Source organism: Thamnophis sirtalis, unplaced genomic scaffold (assembly GCF_051295495.1).
Source record: "Thamnophis sirtalis isolate CommonGarterSnake01/CBP01778 unplaced genomic scaffold, rThaSir2_p1.2 scaffold_1, whole genome shotgun sequence".
Classification (NCBI taxonomy): Eukaryota; Metazoa; Chordata; class Lepidosauria; order Squamata; family Natricidae; genus Thamnophis; species Thamnophis sirtalis.
In genome coordinates, this window is record NW_028261381.1 from 30,515,086 (window position 1) to 30,534,346 (window position 19,261).

Below are 19,261 nucleotides of genomic sequence, written 5' to 3' on the forward strand. Positions count from 1 at the left end.
CACTGCAACCGTCATAAATATATGCAAGCGAACAGATTTTTATCATGTGACTATGAAGATGCTGCAACAGTCATAAGTGTGAAAAATGGTCAGATTCACCTATCAACTTTTTTCAGTGCTGTTGTAACTTCAAACGATCACTAAATGAATGGTTGTAAATAGAAGACTACCTGTACTACCACTATTACTGCTATTACTACTACTATTACAGTGGTGGGTTGCAGGCGGTAAGCCCCGGTATGGGCATACTGGAGCCTGCCCGGAGCACTGGGTACTGTTCCTATATGGTGCTCCGGAGGGCCCGCCTGCCCACCTGCCCACCTGAACACCTTACCTGTCTTTTAAGCCTTTGACACTTCCCACATGTGCATGGTGCAGACAGCGCCTGCGTGACACTCCACCAAGCAGCTGGAGTGTCGCGGAGGCTTGTGGAGGCGTTGCAGGCAGGTACGATGTATGCGCGCACACCCGTGCGTCATGTGGGCGACGCCAGGCCCGTTCCAACCATACCGTTTGGAACAGGATCCGGAACCCACCACTGTACTACTACTACTACTACTACTACTACTACTACTACTACTACTACTACAGCTCTCGATCTACTAGTAGGTGTGAAGCTAGCATTCACTCAGGATTTGTAAATATCTAAACAATGTATAAACATTGCTGGAATAGCTGTGAACAAATGTTAGCTTTATTCCAATTCGATAGCAATTCTCCCCACAACTTGCAAAGCAATAAGCTGATGGTAAACCATCACAAACATGTTTCCTAAATATCCACAGGAGGAATGAGGATGTCTGTGTGTGATGAAACACAATGAAAACTCCTCATTTTCTTATTGTGGAATGTTGCAACACAAGCATGCATCAGTGAAGCTGAGGCAATGATGACATGATGCATGCTTTATCACTCTGATAGCATCATACAAATTTCAGAATTTCTCCAAATCTCACCAGCATCACTAGTTTTTTGTGATCTCATGTGGGATTGCAACATGGTTTTTGTAGAGGGGAGTGTTTGTGGGCATGAGAGGGTGCTCAGGACCCTAAAACACTTGTCAGATTCAACTGAGTGGATGCCCAATTTCTGCAGATTTGGTGCTAAATATATTTCACACTTATCTTCATTATCTGTCTACTGACAACAATGAGCTGCTATTTCATTATAGCTGAATGCAGGCAAAACTGAAGTGGCTTGCAGGTTTTGTCATGCAGAGATAATGTTGTTGATGGGAGTGTATTCCCCAAACACAGAGATTTATTGTTAGGGGGAAAATGGCAAGTGCTGTGTGCTAACGCCCATCTCGAGACACGTGAATTAGATTGTGTTACTTATATTTATCTGCAGACAAGTCCCATTGAAATAGCTTGTCTTGCTTTTGAAAAAACAAACACACAGAATCATCTGTATCTAAAATTCCTATCCCAATGAATTAGTCATTTTGAGAGTGGGCAGTATGTAAATTTGATAAACAAACAAACAAAATCTACTTTTTGTAGTGTCAGTCACTAAAGTTGTCACTTTCAAAGGGTTAACTCATTCCAAGGGATTTCTAAGGGAAGGAAAGTCATTCTCCCTTTGTGTCCCCTGAAGCCCCATGTAATGCTTCCCACATTCAGCTCATGCTCTACATAACTGAGACTTGGACAGGAATTCCTAGTTTTCCTTCCCTTCCCTTCCTTTCCTTACCCTTCCCTCCTTTCTCTTTCCCTCTGGAACAACATACATTCTACCAGCAAGGACAATTTAGAATGCAGATCATATACATCTAACATTAACAGCCTCTTGTAATCATTTACACATAGTATAGATATGGAGTCGAGTGGTTAGAGTGCAGTACTGCAGGCTACTTCAACTGACTGCTACCTGCAGTTCAGCAGTTCAAATCTCACCAGTCAAAGTTGACTCAGCCTTCCATCCTTCCAAGGTGGGTGAAATGAGGACTCAGATTGTTGGAGGAAATAGGCTGACTCTGTAAACCACTTAGAAAGGGCTGTAAAAGCACTATGAAGCGGTATCTGTCTAAGTGCTATTGCTATACTACAGGAGCATTGACACACACAGACACGCCCATACACTCCTTATACTTATATGCACTTTCTTGCCCCACCCACCCACACCTGCCCCAAGTCTGCTTGGATGATTACCAGCTTGAGTATATATTAGGGCAAGAATATAACATCACAGTCTTTCCTAAAAATGTCAGCAAATGTAGTTATCCCTCCAGGCAACAGCGCAAGAAATTATTTGAAAGATTTCATAAACCGTAAACTTTGTTCCTCCATAGCTCAGGAACTTTCTTCTACAAAGAGAAGAGATCAAAGCACACTGTACTGAAACTGTGGACAACCTTGTAAGATCTAGTTTGATTTAGAAAACAGGTTTAAGGCTGCCTACAAGAGCAGTGACGAATAATTTGGGGGTGTTGTATGTCTAATAGGAGGCATGGGAAGAAATGCTCCTTATTTCTTTATTGCCATTTACTGGCTGCCTGGAATTTTGCATCCCAGACATAGAAGAAGGATCTAATTGTTTGCTTTCCTGGACACTTTCTCCTGTTTTTATTTAACTGGCTTAAGGCGCCCTACATGCAGCTGCTAGGGGCTGATCGAGATCACAACATACCAGAAAGGGGGCATTTAATCCCTTTTAATCTTTTGCTGAGATCCTGATGAAAAACATTATATTGTATTATTAAAGCTGTTGTTTGCATTGGAGGAAATCTCACCAGCACAAAAGACTCAATATCTCACCTAGCTTACCCCCTAAACTACCTGATGATGCCACAGAGACAGAATGAACAACTATCTCTATTCTTCTGTATTTTGAAAATAAAAAACCTATCAAGTCCTATTTCTAAAGAAATTGTACTTTTAAAATCAATAGTCATAATTTCATTCCTTAATATGTTTTATGTGTTCTCCTTTGTATGCTGTTTATCATTCAACTTAGATGAATAGAGCTTTTCCCCATTATATACTCAAATTAGGAAAAATATTTTGATAAATTGGATAGAGATACATATATACAAGCATTTCTTTCCAGTTCTTGCAATGAATGCTTAACTATCACAAGTAAAACATTCATTTTATTCTGTAGAATTGTAAGTGAAAAGTGCTATCATTGATTAACGTTTGAAAAGCAGTGCTATTCTTTCTTTAAAAGTAAACCGCATTAAGTGCAGTGAGATTTCATTTTAACTATATGTGAACAGTTAGGAAATTTTCAAGTATAACAAAGTCTCTAACAAGCATCCTTTCTAGCTTTCCTCCTTTCTCCCCCTCAATCTTTGGTTTCTTGTCAATTGCTTGTTTTAGTTAATCGGCTGTATGTTTTATTCTGCAAATTGCCACAGATACAGTACTACAACTGTTTCCGAGGTTGTTAATAAAGCACTAATTTATCTACTTTACAATGAATCAGCCAGAGCACACTTTCAAATCTCATTTATTTTCCTGAAAGAAAATTGAGCACCTGGTCAATGTTCTCACATTGCAATTAGTACTTGAACAAATAAACATTCCTTTTTAGAAGTTTAATGCATGCAACCTTCTGCTGCTTCAAATGGTGTTGAATCAATGAATAAAACAAGATCTTGCTTGTTGGGGAAGGTACAGGTAGCTCTGGAGATCAAATGCTTTTAAAGAGACATGCCTTGAGGATATATTTTTGTCTGGTTTCATCTCACACCTGATGTCTGCTTTTTTCAGATTCTGATTTTTTTTTCAGGGTGTTGATTTGTAATAGGCAGAGTGGCTGCAAGCAATATGTTGTCTTTTTGCTGTTGTGCTGTTTTTAGTAATTATAAATATTACTTGGGGCAATTTTGCATCACTACTGAAAATGTGTGGCACAGACATACTGTTAGCAAAGCAGGTTCAATCAAGCTTGCAATTTGACCCACAGACAGAAGTCCATATCAAAGGAATACCTTATTGTTTCTGATTTTTCACACTTAAAAAAAAACCCTTTTCTCCCTTTTAACTCAATCTCTTTTTTTAATCAGCACAGTGTCTGGTTTTTGTTAGGAACCCAACCCCTTAATTTATATGTTTAGGAGGAACATAATATATAGGCATTTGTTCTTTCTTGATTATAATCAAATGGACCTCCTATTATCTCTCATCAATGGTCATGTTGACAATGATGATAAGAACTGTGTATATAGGATGTATTAACAATGATAGTTTAACAGTGTCTGGAGGACAAATTTGACATTTTCCCCAAGTGATAAGAAAATAGATACATGCTTGAAGAAGTTATTAGTGATTTTTTTTTTTTTTTTTTTTTTTGCTGTGGCACACTAGAGCTTGTGAGGAGTCCAATAATAGATGGAAAATCTAATGTGACAATCTGCTATTGGAAGCAACTGGAATGCTAAGTTTATTACCCCATATTTTTCCCTAGATGGAGAATTAACCTAAGCAATAGACTTCATTCTTCCTAGAGTTCACTCCCCACTAATTAGAGAATCTTATTTCTTGTTAATTAAAAATGGTTAAATTAAAAATAGTTTCATTTAATTGACATAAAGCTAAGCCAAACTCCCAGCACTCTGTTTATCGTCCTCCAATATCATGAAATTCATGCTACCAAAATTTGGGGGAAAATATAGTAATGCAGTTTTTATTTTAGTTTGAAGTAAAATAAACATGACATAGTAAACATAAATAAACCATTCCCATTTCCTTAGCATACTACCATATCAATCCAAATGGATTGAAATTATGATGCTAGTTTTGCTACCAAATGTTGCCGATATGATTTAGGAGAAGCTGTTCTGGAAAAGGAGCTACCCCAGAGAAGGCCCATTGCATAGCCTCACTAGTCTAGCCTTTGCTTTGAATGAAATAATATGGCTGGTGTATCATTCAATAAGAGTGTAGAATTTATATGAACGGCGTTGCAGAGAATCTCAGAGAATCAGGTTCAAATCCCCTCCTCAGACCTTTGGATAACCCAGGGGTAGTAATTAATCTTTCAATTTAACCTACCTGCAAAAATAAAATGAATGGTGAGGAAAAGATTACAAGCATCACCTTGACAAGAAATTTGGTGTGTAAAATAATAGATAAATAAATAAGGTTATGTTAAATTACTTAGTATCTTTCACTTCTCTTAAATAAATGAAGAATGGTTGATTCATTCTTCACCTTGGATCTAAAGTGTGACCCCTCATATTTAGTTTTGTGGGAGGAAATGAAATAGGGAAAAGAGGATGAGAAAGCCTGTGGATGAACAAAAGTTTGTTTGATCATCTTGTAATTTGTCCAGAATATTTGCTTTATTATTATGAATTGCTCAGAAATCATTGTGCCTTGAGATATATGATGGACTGCAGATATAATCAGGGATGAATAAATGAATGATGAAAAACTAAATAACACTGATGGATGATGCTTTGAAGGGACTTTCACGGTGAAGCTATGTAAGCTATGAGTCTTGTCATGACACTGATCTTCGACTCATTCCTACTCTATAAAGTCAGATACTTCCAGCCTGTTAAAGCATGGAGAGCCATGTCATCCAACGGGCCCCAATCTCTGATTTATTCAGGCTTCAATGGGTGAGTCAAGAGCAATATTATAGGAAAGCAAGTTTAATGTGATATGAATAACTTAAAAAGAATTGGGATAAAAGAATTGTTTAGAGCAGGAGTAAAATTCAGCAGGTTTTGACAGGTTCTGGAGAACTGGTAGCGGAACTTTTGAGTAGTTCAGAGAACCAGCAAATGCCACCTCTGGGCTGGCCCCAGAGTGGGGTAGGAAGGGAGATTTTGCAATATCCGTCCCACAGGAATAGGGAGGGAATGGAGATTTTGCAGTATCCTTCCCCTGGAGTGGGATGGGAATGGAGATTTTGCAGTATCCTTCCCCTGCCACGCCCACCAAGCCATGTCCACAGAACTGATAGTAATTTTTTTTGAATTTCACAACTGTTTTAGAGATTGCTATAACACATGAAGTAGGAGTTGTAATAGCAGGTTGTCTTGGAAGGAAACAGAGGTCAAGAAGCTTTCAGAATAATGTGATCCTTTAGATGCAAGACAAATTACTGAATTCACTTCTGGAGAAGTTTAAAAATATGTACTGTAATGTAATCAAAAATAAGCTGATTAAGGAAACAGAAGAAGGGCATCGAAATTACACGAGAGATTTTATAAGCAAAGAGTTGCTAAGAGGAGTCCATACAAAGTTGATTAAGGAGATGATTAGAAGACTGACGCCACAAATGGCAGAACATATGACATTGTTTTGTTACTGGAAAGATACAGGTTGATAGATGGAAGAGTATAATTTAAAACTAGCTAAACTTAGTGAAATTTAGTGATAGTAGATATAATTAAATAAATAATTGATAATGATAATAATGTATACAACGTGTAGTGTTATGATAAGTAATAACTAGATATGAATATTGAATGGTACCCATGAAAGGAATATTAGAAACCCTTTTGGATTATATATAAAGGTTAATAATAATAAAAAAGAATTAAGTTAGATTCAGTTAAGTCTTGATTACTAGGGGGAAAATGATATGATGCAAGATATAGTCAAATAAAGGAGGGATAATGATAATAACATGTGTGTGTGTGTGTGTGTGTGTGTGTGTGTGTGTGTGTGTACACAACATAAGGAAATGGGATGTAAATTGTAAACAGTGTGTTGGAAAGAAGGATAGAAAACTTTGTTATTAAATATTATGGATGTTTAGCTAGAATAGGACATAAGGATTTAGTGTCATTGGAGGATTTTAGAAATATAAATGAAATGCCAGTATGTGGTTATGTATTAAATCTTGGTATATTTTATGATGAAGGACGTTTAAACAACTATACTCAAATGAAAATGGAGGTATGATAATGGTAACATGTATAAATATCTGAGTTAAAATACTTGAGTGAATATGAATTATGCTTGATGACTGTGGAAGAGAGCACGGAAGTCTTTTGTAACCAACTGATACACTTTCTACAGTATGTAAGAAAAGGAAGATTTTATGTGTTGTGTTTGTTTTGAAAATAAAAAATAAAAAAACTTAAAAAAATACGTACTGTTTATTAGAGGATCAGTCATGAGATGTATGAAGGGCGGTGACTCAAAAGTTTGTTTAGAAGTTGAAAATCAAGTTTAATCCTTTGTCTCTATGGATAAAGGCAGAGAAAAAAGTGTAATGTTCCCGTGGTTCACCCATGAGGCCAATGTTGAGAAAAGACAGGAGACAACCTTTCTCGGGATGGAGCAACGACCCAGATTGGGGGTCTGGTAGCCCCTTTTATTGAGATAGGACAAAGGCAGGAGGAGCAATAGCATGTGCTTAAAAACAGCCTGTAAAAGTACAATTTCTAATCTACTGCTCAGTCTATATATGGTTAAATCCTGGACGTCAATGGTAGGGCACATATCAGAATGTTATGTTATGCGCTATCAGGATGTTATGGAGTTTTAGGAGTTTGTTTTCTCCTGTGTGGTTCAGCGTGACTCTGCAACTATATTACAACATCTCCTACTTTTTTATTTTCTTTTTGTCAAAAAGACTTTTCCTCTTCATCTACCAGGGCTGATCACAGCATTCTACATGTAAACCAATAGAAAATCACATCATGGCAAAGGGTGGGCAAAGGGGGAACAGAAGGTTACAACACAGCATAGGGGGGAGAAAGGGCATGTGTGGGAGTAGCTGGCTCACATAGTTCATGTTACATGAGGCTGCATAGTGAGTCCTGGCCGTTTAGGCCGGAAAGATGTTTCTGGTGTGATGTTTTTGCATCCCTGTGTATGTGTGTTTCAGACAGCAGAAACTGCCCTGCACACACACACACGGAATGGATTCCAACACTGTTTTTGTTTTAAAAGGCAGCGTCTCCTTCTTCGTCGCTGGGCATGCGGAAGGGATCTTTCCCCATGAAAGGGTTGACTGTTTATGTAACTCCATGTGGTTGACAATGTGAATATTCTTCTGTGGAGCCGAGCTAGAGAGTATATTCTTACACATAGTTAATAAAGAGGGTACACATTGAATACAGCAGCACAACAGTATCAGCAAAGCAACAAGGGTTATAACGGTCTTGGAAACATTTCCCAACCAGTTAAAATTTGGTAACCAAGAGGTCATCCAATCCCACCAGGAGTCCGAGGCCTTATATGTTTGTCCAACTACTTGAATGGTATCATGTAATTTGTCCACACTGGTTTCAATTTCTCCGGACTGGTTCAAATAATGACAACAGGTAGCATTCAACCAAACACATAGTAGGGGGACCTGCGGCGAAAGACGGGGCAGCCGGTCGGGGGAGTGTAGGGTAGAGGGTGCTCTGCTCTGTTTTCCAGGTCAGAGACAGAGACAGCCTCAAGCTGTGGTTCCTGTTGGTTGGTCATGGTCAGGCTGCTTCTGTGTTTGTGTAGGTGGTTGTATAGGTGGTTTTGGCAAATATGGTCTTACGTGCCATCCTGGAATCCAAAGAACTTTGTCTTTTAGTTGGATTGCAGCGTAGCCCTTTTCCTAGGTAATCAGGTCAGCAGGTCCTCGCCATGTCAAGTCAGGCAAGCAGCAATAGTAGACAGGTGGACGGGAGGTGTCTGCAGTAGGTGGAGCTGCAAAATGATGAGTCGCTGCCGAGGATGGTGGGTTTGCCCGTAAGATTTCAAAAATCCAGGGCATAAAGACAAAGGTTAAGCATGTGTTGCACTGCTGGGAGGCCAGGGGGCATTTTCCCCTATTGCCAATATATCTGTCCAGGGCATGTTTTAATGTCTGGTTGGCACGCTCAGCCAACGCCTGACCCTGGCTGTTATAAGGAATGCCAAATTTATGCACAATGCCCCATTGGTTACAAAAGGCAGCAAAGGCTGCACCTGTGTAAGCGGGGTCATTGTCTGTTTTTAATTCTTTTGGGCGTCCCAGCGATGCAAAGGTCCGAATACAATGATTAATAACATGTTTGGTGGCTTCACCCCTTTGTGGGGTAGCAAACAAGAAGCCAGCGAATGTATCTATGATTACATGTAGATACTTTCAAGGAGCAAAGGATGGATATTGAGTCACATCCATTTGCCAAATTTGGCAACATTCTGTCCCCCTGGGGTTTAACTCCCATCGGGAGAGGGTTTGCCTGCTGGCTACAGGTGGGGCATTGTTGAATGATTGCTGATGCCTCCGCCGATGTAAGGCCAAATTGTTTTATGAGCGCTTTTTTATTCTGGTGAAAGTAAGAGTGGCTATCCCAAGGTGTGATAGCAGAACAAACATTGACATGGGGTGCGGGGGCTGATGCCGCAGCGTCAGCAACATCATTGCCCTCCTGGAGAGGCCCAGGGAAAGGCTGATGACTTCAGATATGGGAGACATGGAAAAAATTACAGCGAGAGGAGACAAGACCTTGTAAAGTGAGAAACAGAGACAAAAGTTGTGAATCAATAGAAGGAGAGAGATAAGACTCATACAAAGAGGTTATAATCTGTGTCACATAAAGACTATCAAGAATGAAATTAAACGGTCATTTGTCAAATAACTGAAAGGCCAAGATGGAAGCGGCCAATTCATCTCTTTGAGCAGATTTTTGTGGCTTTGTGAGCTGGGTGTGCCATGTACCATCCTCCTGCCAGGCACATGCTCCCCGATGTTTGCTCCCATCGGCAAAGACAGTTATAGCGTCTTTGATAGGAAAAAGTTGTTGAAGGAGGCTTCCACTGGAGCGGAAGGGCTTTTGTCTGCAAAAAGGGAGGGTGTCTGAGAAATAGTGGACAAGTGTCATGAGATCACATTCTTGGGGAATCAAATTTGGATTAGGGAGGCCGCACTGCAGCGCTCCCATGGGTTGGAGAATTTTATTAACAGCCCGCAAATCATGCAAAAAACGCCATTTACCAAATTTCTTTTCTATAACAAACACAGGGGTGTTATAAGGGCTGTGGGATATCTCTTTCCTCTTCCTCTCTTCTCTCTTTGTCACTTTCTTCACTTTCTCTTTCCCTCTCTTCATGTTCTCTGTCACTTTCTCCTTTTCCCTTCTCTCACTCTTTTTCTCTCTCCTCTTTGTCTCTTTCTGTCTTTCTGTCTTTTTCTTTCTTCCTCTCTCCCACTCTTTCATCACTTTCTCTTTACTCTCTACTGCCCAACCTGTCCCCATAATTTACCTACTTTCCTAAATAGGCGCAGTTCCCTTACTGGATCCCTCACTCACTCAAACACACACACACACACACTCATGCACACACAAAACCATTTTTCTCCATTCCAATTCGGATCCTATAAATCAATTGCTCTGTGAAACATCTGTGAAAAGAATTCCAAGGGCTTCCCAGGGGTGTGTGGCCTGCAGAGGCCCCGTATCAAACCCATCCCCTCCCCTTAGCTGAGGGGCGGTAACATTGTTGGATAGACCCTTGGCAATCCCCTTGTTAATCTCTCTAAGGTATTTGGAGGTCCAAATGGCAAACTGAGAGGGGGTAAGAAGCATGCCGAGGAGAAGTTTCCAATCCTCCAGCACATAGGGGTCCCTTGACAAAAGGGTTTGGAACAGTCCTTTGCAGTACGGGGATTGCACCCCATAGGTGGAAACTGCTTGCTTAAGATCCTTAAGAGCCCTATAGGGGATTGAGATATAAGTAGGCACAACCACCCCAGCCGCGTTGGTTTGAAAGCAAATGGGGAAACAATCCTGTGCCAATTCCATGTCCCCTTGATTGTAAGCATCGCGCAGGGCGTCTTGGAGAGCGCTACACCACACCTGCAGGGCGGGGGAAGGGGCGGAAGGGAGAGGGGAAACCTTCTCTTCCGGAGGGGCCGGGGGAGGTGGAGGAGTCTCGGAGAGGGCCATCGCCTGGCTAGCAGGAGGGGCGATCTCCTCGTAGCATGGGGGAGATGTTGCTGAGGGCTTAAAAGCAGCCCCCTGCATATCTTCCTCATGAATTTGAAGGCATCTTACAAGAAGTCTCCAAGTAGTGAGAACTTCTGGTGGGGCTCAAGGTTCCTCATGGAAATAAATCCATAAGGATTCTTTAAGAGAGCCCTTCTCAGGGTAAATGGGACAATTCTTAGATGTAAGCCAATAGAGAGAGGAAATGTTTTTTCGGGGAAATGGAAGCAAGCGATCTGCCGCTTGAGAGATTGCAATGGGAAACAGGCGATCTGCCGCTTGAGAGATTGCAATGGAAAATTTGGGGAGATCCCGAAGCTCCTGCAGGTGTGCAGTCTGAGCCTTCGAGAAGCCCGAGCCCATACTCACGATTTGGGAGGGTGCTCCGTTCGCTGACGGCCGGCCCTGGTTGCGAGACTTTGCCCAGTCGGGGATGAGTGAAAGGCTGGTGACACAGGAAAATCACATCACGTCGGGGTCACCAAATGTAACGTTCCCGTGGTTCGCCCATGAGGCCAATGTTGAGAAAAGACAGGAGACAACCTTTCTCGGGATGGAGCGACGACCCAGATTGGGGGTCTGGTAGCCCCTTTTATTGAGATAGGACAAAGGCAGGAGGAGCAATAGCATGTGCTTAAAAACAGCCTGTAAAAGTACAATTTCTAATCTACTGCTCAGTCTATATATGGTTAAATCCTGGACGTCAATGGTAGGGCACATATCAGAATGTTATGTTATGCGCTATCAGGATGTTATGGAGTTTTAGGAGTTTGTTTTCTCCTGTGTGGTTCAGCGTGACTCTGCAACTATATTACAACAAAAAAGAACTGCTGAGACTTTGGAGACCCTGCCATTTAATAATACTAATTGGGTCAGATGGACTCTTTGTATGTATTAAGGCTGATCAGTACAGATGTTTATCTAGAAGTAAAGTAAAATATGTATAACATATTTTCAAGGATGTAGAATAGATCCACACTTTCTGTTTGATCGTTCACCAGTATGGGCCACTCTTGATAACTCTCACTCCCTCTCCTACTGCATTGCAAATCCATCCTTCCTTTGTGGCTTCCAGCTCTCTTTCAAAACTGCTGTTTCCTAACTTTTCCACTCTGAGGGGCATTTCCAGTGCTTTATTTCATTTAATAGTTGCCCCAGTTTGGATTAAGTTTGCCTCCAGAAGTGGTGTGTCCTCACTGGAGATTTTTAAGAAGAAATTGGACAGCCATTTGCCTGAAATGATACAGGGCAGGAGTCCTCAAACTTCTTAAATCGGGGGCCAATTAATTGTCCCTCAGATTGTTGGGGGGCCGGACTGGCTGGGGGGTTGGACTAGAAGACTTCCAAGGTCACTTCCAACTCCGTTATTCTGTTAATAGCCAGTCGCTGCGTAGCCCTTTCATCCTGGGTTTCCAGACTGCTATGGTCTCTGCAATGTTTTAAATCTTGCAATTGAATCAGCAATGGCTCACATCCTCAATCCTTGAGATTTGTGCTCTAGTTAGCCCCAACATTCCCCAGGGGGAAACCTTTTCAGTTTCTATGGAGTCTTGGGTAAAATGTGCTTTTCTTGCTCTCCTACTCCCTGCTCACTGTTCTGTGCATTTTCTTTCTCTTCCCTCTCTTTAAAAAAGACATTTCAGCTGCCACATAGGAAGATGCCACTTTGCTTCTGTGAAGGTGATGTGCCAGTTGTCCCACTACAAAGCTCCCAGGGGCTTAGACAGGAATGTAGGAATGAGCGAACAATCTGCTTCCTATGGCTTTGATTCCTGTCGCATTGGAGCGAAGCGATGCTGGGATTGGGGGGTGGAGAAATAATAGAAAGGGTTTGCGTTAGGGAGTATCAAAGGAAATTGCCAAGACATTTCTGTAGGTAAAAACATGGGAAAACAAAGGAAAAGCATAGGGACAAATAAAAATCCCTAAAAGAAAAGGGCAGGCTCTGGTATGCTGTAGAAAGCTACACAGGTGCCAGCCAACAAGGATTGGCTTTCCTGAATGGATTGGAAGGCAAGAAGCTGAGGGACAACACATCCAGTGCTCAGTGGCCATAGTCCCTACTGTATATCAGCCCAGTCCCATTGCCATCCCTCTGGAATCTGGCTGGACATATGCTTTACTGCAAGGAAGAGTGAATACAACATAATAAAATCATGAACTTGGGAAAGAAAAGTTTCCAGGAAGCTCTCAAAATGACCACTCATACCCCCGTCTCATCTTTTGGGCTCTATATGGGGCTACCTGTAAGTCCACCTGGATGCTACAGCTACAATCCAGCTGCAGCAGCATGCTCAATCATGGGCATGTTTTAATAGGCCCATAAGGCACCACTGTTCCACAGGCAGTGTTGCTAGTTGGCTTCTAGGTACAATTCAAGGTGCTTGTTACAATCATGTCATAGTGCCTAGTTATCCTCAGAATCTCCAATTGCCCATGCTGTATGATCAGGGAAAGAAGGAATGCTTCAGGACCCCTTGAATAAATAGTGTTGTCTATTGGCACCCACAAAACATGGTTTCTCTACTGAGATGCCTGTCCTCTGGGACAGGATCAGAGGTGAATCCTACTTATTTGGTCCGGTTTGGCCAAATAGGTAGTAGTTCTGGCAGACACATTACCGTACCAGTTCTATCCTCAGCGGCGCCATCTTCATTTTCTGTTCTGCACATGCGCAGAACAACCTTCATTGAAAAAATGTAATTTTTATTCGTTTTTAAATGTTGTGCGCATGTGCAGATTGTTTTAAGTGCAAATGCGCACGTGTGTGGAACACGTGCAGGCAAAAAATTTCGGACGCTGAACCAGTAGTAATGGTGGCCGTAACCCACGACTGGACAGGATCCACCCCAGAGATTCGTATGACCCAAATGATGTTTAAGAGTGCTATAGAATCCTGGTTGTTCCACCAGGCTTTGAGCCACAATGGGTGCTAAGCTAAGTATACAATTCCACTTGATTGAGGACGTGCATGATTTGTGTTTTTTATTTTTCTAATTGTTCTGGTTTTTACAATGTTTGGTCCTTGCTTTGGTATTTTTCCACATTGTTGTTAATGGCTTTGACAATGAGATGGGGAGGAAGGCTATGTGCAATGTGCAAACAACACAAAACTGGGTAGGATGTTATCATGTATATTTTAAAATGACCGTATTGTAGATGAGGATTGCTTATAGATTCCTTTTCAAAATAAAATCCCTAGAATGGAGTTCAGTTAAGAAATTAGAGAGTTCGGCTAATATTATTAAGCTTTAAAAAGCAGTAGGCCTGCGTAGGAAAACTAAATGCCCTGTGCTCCAATATTTATGGGCAGCAACCTTTCGGAGCTCCGTAAAATGAATCTCTGATCTTAAAAAGAAAAAAATCAGGACTTCACCTGTGAGAATTGTTCCACCTTTCACTGCGTACCTCTCTTCCTTATAAGGCAAACCAGGAAGTAAAAGGACCGTGCTAAATTCTATAACCATGCTGTTTGCCTATCTATCAGACTACCTGCTTAAGTACCAGGGTTTTTTGTTGTTTCCTTTATGCCAATGTAGCCTTCTGTTACAGTTTTCGAAAACCTCCATAGTTTGAAAACCTTCAGCCGTACGTTAACAGCTTCTGAACTTTCCTTTTTCTGAGCTAAATTAATGTTTGATATATTTTGTGCCTGCAGCCAGAACTGAAAGCGAATGGGGATTGAATTGCTCTGCTTTTTTTTCCTATTTCTACAAAGGAATAAGAATGTACAAGGTAAGGCTCGTTTTATATATGGAATACAAACTTAAGAGTGTGTATTTGTTCATATGAGTCTGTGTGATTTTGTGGTTCTGGATCTGATCTATGAGATTATGATAAATATTTTGAAGAAATATAGCCCAAAAAACATTCCCCCCCAAGTACTTTGATCTGGCTTTATGAAGAGTGATTCAGTGTTAGGTAGACAGACCAGGTCAAGGATTAATATAAAAATAACATTAAACACTGCTTTATGCTAATTTTCCTCTTGTATAAAGCATGACACTGATTCCAGTTGAAATTACTTCCCAAGCTTTATTTCTTATTTATTAAAATTTTAACGATCGCTTCCATCTGTTCTGAAAATACCTAAGGGCTTTTCAAACAAACAAGTAAAACTGGATTCTCTGACAAACTAACTTTAAGGAAGTCAGAACGCTGCCCAGAATGTTATGTACCTGACATAATTAAAGTATGAGCTAATCTAATACATTTCCTTGATTTGCCATGTAGGAAATTGTGATTCAGGGAGTGCCATGAACTGTGAAGATTGTTTGCTCTCTGGACCAAGCTGCGGCTGGTGTTTCCAAGAGGTGAATTATTTCAAACACCCAAAAATAATGACTTGATGTAATTACAAATTATATGTTTGTTAAATAATATACTATTCATATTCTGAATTCTCTGCTCCAAGCCACATTCTTCAGGAGAAAAGTAATTCAAAGAGTGGGTCAAAATACCTACTTTAGAATCAGTTGAAATTAGCATATCGATTTCTTTCTTTTCTTTTTAAATCTCGAGGCCCTAACACTGAGTCTAAGCAATCTCAAAAGCTTTTTATACACCTTTCCATTTAACAAAATTTTTAATTTGCGACCTAGCAGCTGCTTAAGAAAAGCAACCCCGAATTCCACATTGATGTGCTTTAAGGATTATTAACCAGGCTCATTAATCACATTCAAACTCACTTTTCAAAGGATTGTTCATATGTATAATTAACAAGTTTGGGGCAAAGAGGAATATTATGGAAGAAATAAGACAGTTTAAATAGATAGGATATAATTGGGGCAAAAACTAGTCTACAGAGAAATTACATAACAGCCAAAAAAGATGTTCTATCAAGGAACATCTTTCTTGGACAAATAATATTTTGAATCTGATCTTATATCCATTAAAACATGCAATAAGGAGTGAGAAGAAATAAGTCTAATATCTGGTCAAGGGAACACAATTGAAACAGTTGTCTTATTTAAATATTTATTAACTGTAGCCTAGAAATTGTCTAATATTTTCAAATCTGTCACTGCCAATAAAGAGTCTAGAAACTTCTGGTTCAGTTCAGCTGACCTAGTGATTCAAGCATGCGCTGTGTTCTCCTGAACCCAAATCATAGAGAACAGATATGCTTCCTATAGCAAGACTGGGATACCTCCTTTGCTTTGTAAGTGAAAAGAGAACTCATGAGATTATATAAATATGGTGCCAGACACCAAATTCTGTGTGAAATTGTGCATGCTGAAAACTGCAGAAAATTAGTAGCTTTGGTTTGACTGTTTCTAAGTAACCGCATGACTTAATGTTTACGCAATTTTGATTGTGCTTACAAAAAACAGTCAAACTTTTTCTTATATTCAGAAATTTTCAAATGAAGAAATCATGCTTGGTCCTGTTTCCACATTCCATTATTTGACATTTGTTGTTTTGGTAAATCCCAAACCTGACCCTGTGAAAGAAACTCACAGTTAGTTGTAGAAAACTTTACTTATACAGTTTTGCCTTTGTCTGGAATGTCCTCTTGAGGAGAAAAAAAAACAAACCCAGGAATCTCAGTGATGAGGAAATAAATTGGATGAATTATGATCACTATGATTGCTTAGATGCTGCCAAGGTCATAAGTGTGAAGACAAGTCATAAGTCACTTTTGTTAGAACTGTCTTCACTTCAAATGGTTGTTAAATGAATGGTCATAAATCAAGAACTACCTCTATGATGGTGATGGTGAACCGTTTTGGCACCGAGTGCCGAAAAGGGAGTGTGCACGCTCGTAGGGCCCACAACCCAGAAGAGAAGCTGCCAACTGGGCATCCGTGCACTGGGAAATGAACTTCCAGTTTCTGGTGCATGCATGCGCACAGGCCAGGTAGTCTTCTGGTTACTCTTGTGGCTGCCACGCATGCGCACAGCAAAAACAGGAAGACCAGCTCCTCTGGTTTCTGGCACTTCCGCACACAGGAAGGCCAGCTGATCATCACGCGCACATGCATGCCAGGAACCTGGAAAAGGAACGGGCGACATGGCTCTGCATGCCACTTCGGATACACGGGCCATAGGTTCGCCATCACGGCTCTATGGCAAGACCACCTATGGAGATCTAGCGTGGCATTGCCAACAAAAGTAACAGCAAAAACGCCTCTTCCTACACCGGGCCATTCAGAACCCTTTGGCTAATAGGATCTGCAACTTATTTTCCCTGCCTGACCAGGTGAGATGGGCTGATGTAATGAAATGAAGATAGTTCCATAAGTAACCTGGCCCCATGCCTTATCCCATCTCTTATCTAAATACATTCTTTGTTTGTTTGTTTGTTTTATATGTAGCCCATCTCCACTTTCAAAGCAACTTTTCCTTAAAGTCTCGCCATTCAGTTCTGATCACCAAAAGTCCATTAAGGATCATCAGAATAACATCATATTTATTTTAAACTTTATCAAAATAAATCAACCTTATATTTCTTCTTTTTATTTTTAATAATCTATTGATCTATTGTTCTTTTGAATAATGGCCTAGAGCTTGATTTGTCTTCTTCTTCTTTTTCTTTGTTCCTTCTTACAAAATTCTTCCAAATTTTAACAAGCCTCTTTTGTACAACCTATGTAGGAAAATTATCCAGGTCATTCTCTTTGTTGCTTGTTTATTCTTTTAATTATAAAGACATTGGCTGGTTTCTTTTGTATGTCCAGAGTAACATCTTTTTCCATGAAGTCTGTAGAGATTCTCAGTCATCCAGGTCATGGTTGTCCCAAAGGTGCTTTTTCAGGAGGCAACCAATGTTCCCTCTAATTTTTTTTCAGTGTGAGCGGAAAAGTATAGTGTTTGAGCAGCACATTTTCATACCTGAGCACCTGGATTTTTTTCATAGATGTCACCCAAGACAACGAAATTAGTGTTATTTGAAACTCAATTCTACCATGTAAATATCCATTAAGTAAAGAAATCTCCCTATACAGGTAGTCCTCAATCTACGACCATAATTGAGCCCAAAGTTTCTATTGCTAAATGAGACATTTGTTAAGTGAGTTTTGCCCCATTTTACAACCTTTCTTGCTACAGTTAAGTGAATCACTGCAGTTAAATCAGTAACCTGGTTGTTAAGTCAGTCTGACTTTCCTCCTGACTTTCCTTGGCAGATGGTTGCAAAAGGTGACCCCAGGACACTGCAACCGTCATAAATATGAGGCAGTTGCCAAAGATCCAAATTTTGATCCTATGACCATGGGGATGCTGCAATGATCATGTGTAAAGAATAGCTGTAATTCACTTTTTTCAGTGCTGATGTAGCTTTAGTCATTAAGTGAACTGTTGTAAGTTGAGGACTATATTTTCCCCCTTACTATCCAATAGTCTGCAGTGATTTAGCAAGTTATGAATAAATTACCAACTGATGTAGATTAGCAATTGGAGCACTTAAAGAAGCAAACAAAGAGGGGAGAGGAAGGAAGGGAGGAAGGAAAGAAGGGAGAGGGAGAGAGAAACAGAGACAGAGGGAGAGACAAAAAAGGAAAGAGGAGAAAGAGAAAAAGAAAGGGGAGAGGAGGGTGGGAGGATAAGAAAAAGAGGCAGAAAAAAGAAAGAGAGAGAAAGAGGAAAGGAAGAAAGAAGGAAGGAAGGAAAGAAAAAAGGAAGAAAAAAGGAAGAAAGAAAAGAGGAGAGTAGAGAAGGAATAGAGGCCAAAAAAGCAAACAAGGAAAAGTAGGGAAAAAACTTTCACTGGAAAACACTATTTTTCCATCAGTGCAAAACTTTCCTAAACAAGGTTAATTTTCTGGATTTTGACTTTCCGGTCCAGGTGGACCAAGAAGCCTTTATTTTCTTTTTCTAAAATCAAATAAAATCTGCAGAGCACCAGCACGCCATATGAAAAAGAATTTGTATTTGCAAGTAGGTTGATCACCAATCCATGACAAATAAGCTGAAATGCAATATTTAAAACATTCTTACTAAACAGCAGTCTGCCTTCGCTGGATGGCTTGGATCTCTCGCTGACTCTCCATGAAAGCACCGAGATAGAAACAGCCCTCCTGTGCGACATTGACAGTAGGGAGATGGGGGAGGGGTGCCTCGCCCTCTCCTGGGAGCCCTGTCTGGGGAAGAACCCCCCTCCTCCGGCCTCGGGACCGTCGGTTTCTCCGACGGGTCTCCCCCCCCTCCTCTGCCCCCGACCGACTTCCTTTTCTGGGCTTTTTGCAAATGAGCCGGACGCAGCCGAATCTCTCTCTGTGTGTATGTGTGTATGTGTGTGTGTGAGCGCGGGTTGCCCAATCCAGTTCCTCCCTCCGTAGTTTTGAACCTGGGAGGAACTGGTTTGGGCAACCCGAGAGCTCCGCCTGACGCCCGAAGGGCTTTGCACGAAGAAACGTGGCTTGAGGCGCAAGGACGGTCCTGGCTGTGGGGCGCAGGCCC

General features: G+C 40.8%; 1 protein-coding gene across 2 annotated transcripts in view; it reads left to right on the forward strand.

The window, feature by feature from the left end:
- ITGB6 (integrin subunit beta 6) overlaps positions 1-19,261 on the forward strand; it is a 105,750-nt gene that overhangs the window by 41,198 nt on the left and 45,291 nt on the right. The window contains exons 2-3 of one of the 2 annotated variants that reach the window (XM_087709892.1): positions 14,520-14,596; positions 15,095-15,174. In XM_087709892.1, the coding sequence (XP_087566018.1) occupies positions 14,536-14,596; positions 15,095-15,174 (141 nt within the window). In that variant the 5' untranslated portion in view covers positions 14,520-14,535. Of the gene's footprint in view, positions 1-14,318; positions 14,597-15,094; positions 15,175-19,261 lie in introns of those variants that run through there. The other variant, XM_014069748.2, reaches the window with a different exon arrangement.